This window comes from Arachis duranensis, chromosome 6 (assembly GCF_000817695.3).
Source record: "Arachis duranensis cultivar V14167 chromosome 6, aradu.V14167.gnm2.J7QH, whole genome shotgun sequence".
Taxonomy (NCBI): Eukaryota; Viridiplantae; Streptophyta; class Magnoliopsida; order Fabales; family Fabaceae; genus Arachis; species Arachis duranensis.
In genome coordinates, this window is record NC_029777.3 from 88,990,236 (window position 1) to 88,997,323 (window position 7,088).

General features: G+C 28.0%; 1 protein-coding gene across 1 annotated transcript; it reads right to left on the bottom strand.

Annotated features, from left to right (window-relative positions):
* Window positions 1-2,123: 2,123 nt before the first annotated feature.
* On the bottom strand, window positions 2,124-4,232 carry LOC107494534 (NAC transcription factor 29). The gene is made up of 3 exons (XM_016115581.3): window positions 3,848-4,232; window positions 3,327-3,640; window positions 2,124-3,162 (listed from the first exon to the last, which is right to left on the bottom strand). Exons 1-3 carry the CDS (start codon window positions 4,008-4,010, stop codon window positions 2,572-2,574), a joined length of 1,068 nt encoding a protein of 355 aa, XP_015971067.1. The 5' UTR covers window positions 4,011-4,232; the 3' UTR covers window positions 2,124-2,571.
* Between the last annotated feature and the right edge of the window lie 2,856 nt (window positions 4,233-7,088).

Sequence of the window (7,088 nt, forward strand, 5' to 3'; positions counted from 1 at the left end):
TGTTTACCTATTTTTTAAGGTGAACTCTATCATATCCTCTCTAAAATAAAGGGTAAATTATCTCTTGTGGCATATATAGTGATTATTGATAAATTATCTTTCAACTAGAGTTCCAAAGTTTGAATAAAATCATCAAATTTAATTGCTATCTCTAGTACGATCGCTAGAAAATCCTAAAAACGAGAGAGCTAAAAAACTGATAGAAATTTGTGATATATTAGTTAAAAATAATGGTAATTGGTGCGTGAAAGAAGACACCAAGGTATTTTATTTTTTATTTTTTCTCTTTAATTGCTCTTAAATTATTTTTCAATCATTACTCAGATAATAAAAATCCTAAAATGATAATTATTGACTCATTATTTTTATGACTAACTAATATTTTGATTTGTGTTTGTTATATAGTTTTTTATTTGTGTTTGTTATATAGATACAAGGCTATGAGGGTTGGTTATCTGAAGAGGACTATTATTGTTGATCTGACTGAATTTTAAGAAAAATACTAGGAAAAAAATCTTAGGAAGGAGAGAGCTGAAAGCATATGAACAAGTTCAAAACCCTAACTTAATTAATTGGAAATGGTGATTGGATTTGAGAGGAATTATGATTTTTGGTGGGAATTATGAAAATAATACTACTATCAAGTTTCAAGAGAAATATCACGTCAATTGAAAAGAAAAGAGAAGATAACGTAAATCTTGGAGCTCTGATAGAAAAATAATTTATGAATAATCACTGTATATGTCACAAGGGGTAATTTACCCTTTATTTTAGAAAGGGTAGGGTAGAATTCACCATTTTTTAATGTATATTTTATATTAGTCGCTGATTTTAGTATATATACATGTAGTATAGTTAAATAATAATAATAATAATAATAATAATAATAATAATAATAATAATAATAATAAATTGATAAATATAAAAAAAATCTAAAACCACCTACATCAGCCAGACATCGATGTGCAGCAAAGTTGGACTTGGCTAGTCATTTAAGTTCTCCACAAAAGAAAGAAAGAAAAAAGATCGATTTTGGTGCGGATTCTCCGATCCAACTAGAATTTTTTTTTTCTTTATTAAATTTTTAGGTTAAATCTATGAAGCCTATAATAGTTTTTTTTTCTTTGTTATATTTTTAGGTTAAATCTATGAAGCCTATAATAGTAATGAAATAGGAAAGTATTGGGTAGTGTTCAGTGTTTAATTTCATTCTTTATTGTTCTCTTTTTTTATTTAATTTTGATCCCACTTATAAAATTAAAAGTGAGAGATTACACTTTATTCTCTCTAAATGTTAAGAAAAATGGAAAGAATCCATTTCAAGACATTCACGTGGAATTTCTTATATTTTTCTTATAAGAACGTTATATAGTGAGGGAAGGACGATCGAGGGAAAGAAAACACCATTAAGATGTACCTCAATTCTGTTAAATTTTGCATTAGTCTATCTATTTATAATCTTCATATCTGTTCTCCCCCATCTTTAATCTTCACTGCTCTGATTTGTAAAATCTCATTCCAAATGGCAATGGGATCTCCTAATAATATGTCCAACGATCCTCCTATTTTCTAAAAAAAAAAAAATTAATATAGCAAGCATTGAAAGAATTTTAATTTTAATTCATTGAGTTTTATACCGTCATTCAATTAGAGTTATGCATTTAGATGACTTTTCAATAAGTGAATTTGAAAATTAATTATATTTATAATTTGCTAATACACGATTAATTGTATGAAACTTAAATTTGTGTTAAAAATATAAAAAATAAAATAAAAAACTTTTCTTATTAAATTTTAGAATGGTGGAGGATTTTTCTTTTCATCTTAAAAGCAGTACTGAAACGTTTATATATGTCCATTTTTGTCATTTTAATATAATTAATAAATAAAATAAATGAGTGGCAAGCGTTACGTATCACATGACAGCATGAATTGAATGAAGCATGAAGCATGTCATGGTTTCAAACGCGTGAACAATAACGGCCAGAATATAATGAAAGATATCCGATAAAAGGTTCATGCACCATTGAGCATAATGCTTTGCTGAAAATGGCAAACGGTGGCAACAATCCAAATCCAAAAGAAAATTCATAGCTACCGTAAACTTTTTTCCCGGAAAAGAATGAAAATTGAAAAATATATAAATATATGATCACAAAATCAGAACAATACCTTTATCTACAAAGAGTATATTTATCTATCAATATCAATAAAGCTAACCTGCCAAACCCAACAACTAACGTAACACCACGTACAAATATAATTAACATTTTGTACATGAATTTGCTTCTGATTTGTCACAAAATTAAGAGACTAGCTAGGATATTTTTCTTTGAATAACGGAATCTTTTTGATTCCGCTTCATCAATAATCATCTAACAATAATCTCTAATTTCATTTATCAAGCACGAACTAAACAAAACAAAAAATAAATTAAAAAGAAAAAAACCGGTACCTTTTGTAATTTTCTGTGTACTAATAATGACCAAATCGGTGGGCTCAACTTGTGGATTCGATATTTCAAATATCTTTTCCTAATTTCAATTTTTGTTTTCTTTTTCTTATTTTGGTCTATCCTTGAAATCGAAGATGAGGAGCGAGAAGTAAGTGCTGGTTCAAGAAGGATTGCTTGACAAGGTAGTTCCATTGCGGGTTCTCGTATTGTGCAGTGTTTGTGTTGTTAATGTTATTAGGGAAGCTGCAAGAAGAAGAGCCCATAAGTTGGTGATGGAACTTCTTTGATGGGTGCAACACCGTTGTTGTTTCCTCCTCTATCTGGCGCTTTGACCTCATCACCATCATGTTGCTGTTACTAGTGTTCTCCATGTTCGATGAATGGTTCAATTGGTTGGTGTTGATCTGCGAGTATTGTTGCTGATCAAGGGTGCTGTTGTTATTGTTCTCCGATAAGATGGTGCTGAGCATGGAGTAGTCCATGGCATCTAAGAGGTTTGAGAAGGACACAGATTTTTGAGAGAGCAGTGGCTGCGGCAGCGGCGGCGGTGGCGATGGCGACGGTGTTGGAATTGGACTCCTTAAAATGGTGTTCTTGAATAAACCATTTTCTTCTGCAGCCTGTACTTCACTCGACGGTGATTCCTCCGGTGAAGATACTGAGAATTTCGACTTCTTATAAATCCGGCATAGAACCCAGTCATCCAACTGCACAAAAGCACATGAATTAGCAATCTAACGGTTATAAGATCCAATGAATTAAGTTCAAATGACATAATTTCTCTATACCCACCTAAGAGGCTACGAGTTCGAGTTTCTCAATCTTTATATAAAAAAAATTATCAGAAGGAAGGGTAGTTAGGTAAACTTACTCTCATGGAGGTATCTTTGAGCTTAATGGGTCTGTTGTTGTCTACAAGACGATATTCGTGCATGATCCAATTGGTTTTGACACCCTTTGGAGGCCTTCCTTTGTAGAAAACAAGAGCCTTCTTGACACCAACGCTGCTCTCTTGGCCTACTCTACGTGTAACTGTGGCCGCCGGCGACACCACGATGGTCTTGTCGGTACCCGTAGCCTTCCAATACCCTGAAGCAGCTGCCCTGTTTGGCCTCGCACCGTTTGGGTACTTCCGGTCTCTTGGACTGAAGAAGTACCATTCTTTCTCACCAAACGCAGCCTTAGCTGGTGATAAAGAAACCACAACAAACCAATAATAGTAAGCTTCCACATCACAACACTGTATGCTATAATATACAATAAAAATCAATGATACGTTGCGTCATTGATTATATTATGACACGACATGGCACAATCTTATCCTCATAACAAACACAAAATACTTACTAACAAGAATTGAAACAAAAAAAAATGCTATTATATATATTATACCTGGTAATTCCCATGGATCCAATTTGTAGATATCAACCTCAGCGATGATGGAAACAGGTAAGGGTATGGATGCTACCTTCTTCCTAAGGTAGTGAAGAATGAGTTCTTCATCCGTTGGATGGAACCTAAAACCTGGTGGCAAATTTGATTCGGGTGATCCCATTTTTGAGAGGCTAATAATTTGGTGTAAGAAAATATTTGTTAATAGGCTTGGTGAGGAATAATAAGAATAAGAGAAGGGAGAGAGAAGTTTGGTGTAGCAAACTAAAGTGTAGGAAAAGGGAAGAAGAGAGGATTGAAATTTTTGGGGAGGTGAGAAGTGAGGGGGATTTTATGGTTGACGGAATTTGTCGCCATGTGGAGAAAGAGATTAGGCCAAGAGGGGAAGGGGGCATGAATGAATGAGAAGAAGGATCAACTTCAAAATTTTCCATGAAGTGGGCTCCATTTGTATAAAAGAGAGAATGAATAACAAAATAACAACTATATACACATCAATTTTTGTGTTTGGTGTTGATAATACTCAACTTTTTTTTTTAAATTTAATTTTAAAATATTGTTAAAGTAAAAACAATATATATGTAGTGCATGATATATTAATAAAAATAACTATTTTTAGTCACCATGTATTTTAAGAAGTATATTTTAAGAAATTATATTTTTAATATATTATATAAAAAATATTATATTCAAGTATTATAAAATAATTATCTTTTAATGCTACATATAATTGAGAATTATTTTTAATATTTCAAAAATATAATATATTTGTTTATTATAGATATTTTTAAAAATAAATTCTTAATTTTTTTTAAGAGTCATAATATCAATAAAAAGATAAGAAATAATAATTGAATGATATAAATTGATCAAAAAAATAATTGAACGATATCATATTAATTTTATATTCTATTTTTTATTCCTTGACATAAAAATATCAAATATATATGCGATTAATATTAATTATAGAAAGAAAGGGATTTGGCATGGTGTGCTATACTACTTAATGTTGTGTAATGGCGGCGGCTGGTGACTGACATCATCGTTGTTGAGATAAGATGGTCACAAGTGTCATTCAAGGCCCCATAAAGTAGAATCATTAAGGGCATCATTCAGGATAAAGTGGGAATTTCAGCAACACCTTTCTGAATAGTAGAAAACTAGAAATATTCATGTAGACTAGCTTAACATAAATCTCTTCCGTTCAAAGTACGTACCAAAATAATTTTAATTTGAATATATTCATAACGTAAAAATTTTACATAATTTTGAAATAAAATTCAAATATTTATAATATTTCTTAGTTTCAAAAATTATTAATTTTATTGTTATAATAACATATTATTATATGTCTGTATTGATTTTTGTGTTAATAATATATCAAAATTAAATTTTATATCTAAAGATAAAGTGTTAAATTTAGGAGTTTATAGTAAGAAAATTGATTTATTTATATCTTTTATGAAAAAGTATAAATAGATAATAAAAATATTAAATAATATAAATAATGAATATATTAGATATTTAATTTACTAAATGTGTGAATGGTTATTATAATATTAAGATTTAAGTAGATAATTTAAAAATGTAATGTATTTTTATTTTATTGAGTCAATTTTAAAACTCATTATTTTTATATTATTTATAAAAACTATTATCTACCTAACAAAGTTTATCTTTTATTTATTAGATAGTTCACAAAGAATATTTCACTTTATACAATAGTGAAAAACTAAATATCAAATTAACATTTACTTATATTTATATTTTATAAGATGAAATGACATTAATGACAATTTAAGAAAAATGATATTGTTAATAATTTTTATAATATATTTATCGATCTCCCTATTAAATCACAATATGATACAGTGAAGATCATCTAGTCTTCTATACCAAATTTTTTAAAATCAGAACACTTATGTGAATAGTTAGCTATCCATTATCAATCAGAAGGAAAAAAATTAACCAAAATCAAACTAAAACTTATTTTATTTAATATTTATTAATTATTAAATAATTAATAAATATTAAATAAGATAAATTTTGATTATTTTTTATTTTCTTAATATTACCGATCAGTTTAATAGTTAATTCATATAACACTAAAAGTGTTGAACTCTATTTAGCTTCTTAAGAGAGTTAATTTGATCCCTCAATTTAATCTCATTATATTGAGGATTGAATTAAGTCATGCACTTATAGTATAATGCTAACTAGTCACTAGGCAATTGTACATATATATATAAGTATTTTATTAATTAAATTATGACAAAAAATTAACTTGATCCATAATTATAAAACTTAACAACGAACCAAATCAAAATACTATTTATATACTAAAATTAATTATTAAAATCAGTCACTAATGTATTTATGTATAAATATATATATAATTTAATTTATTTTTAATATATATTTATACTTCAATATAAATTTTATATTAATGACTGATTTTAATAACTAATTTTAATGTATACCTAACATAATTCGAACCAAATATGTTTAAATATTAATTATTGGAGGATTCAAGTACCGGACTGAAGGAAATGGTTCTTTTCAATATTCTTTTCTCAATTGGTATTGTTAGGTATAATCTTTTATTATATATTCTTTAAGTAAAATGAGAAAATATTATATAACAAACCAGCTTTAACAATATTAATTAAAAAAAAATTAAGAGAATCGTCTTCCCCGAAAATGAATCTTATCTTGTAATTACCTCTGGTGGTTGGTGTTGGTCCAGCTCCAGTCCTAGGAAAATTAATGAATTATTATTATTTTAGTGGGAAAAGAGAAACAGTAGTATCTCATTCAATTCTAAAACAGAAAATGTATATTAATGTGGTAGTGGCCGTTGTCATCGTCGTGGATTGAGGTGAGACCTTGGATTATTGTGCATGTGGCATTTGACACTTTGACTGCTTCCCCAACGTTTTATACCATTTAATTATATTCTAAATGGATCACTAGCTATTCACTACTTTAATTTTATATATTAAGGTTGGGTATATTGTGCTTTAATATTTATCATTAACGGGGAAAATATATTTTTAAGAAAAACTTAAGTTTATAATTTTTATTCTTGAAATTTTGTTAGGATATCTCTTAATTTGATAACTCAAAAAGTAATTAAATAATGTTTATATATTTAATTTTTTTTATGAATTAAATCTAATCAAATTAAATAATAAAATTTAAAATAATATTATTTGTAATTAATTTTTATTAATATTAAATA

Excerpts from the sequence above, each read along its gene's own strand:
- LOC107494534 (XM_016115581.3), bottom strand. The coding sequence starts at position 4,010 with ATGGGATCACCCGAATCAAATTTGCCACCAGGTTTTAGGTTCCATCCA. Across the intron at positions 3,641-3,847 it reads GGATCCATGGGAATTACCAG|CTAAGGCTGCGTTTGGTGAG; the intron begins GTATAATATATA and ends CTTTATCACCAG. Across the intron at positions 3,163-3,326 it reads TCAAAGATACCTCCATGAGA|TTGGATGACTGGGTTCTATG; the intron begins GTAAGTTTACCT and ends GCTTTTGTGCAG.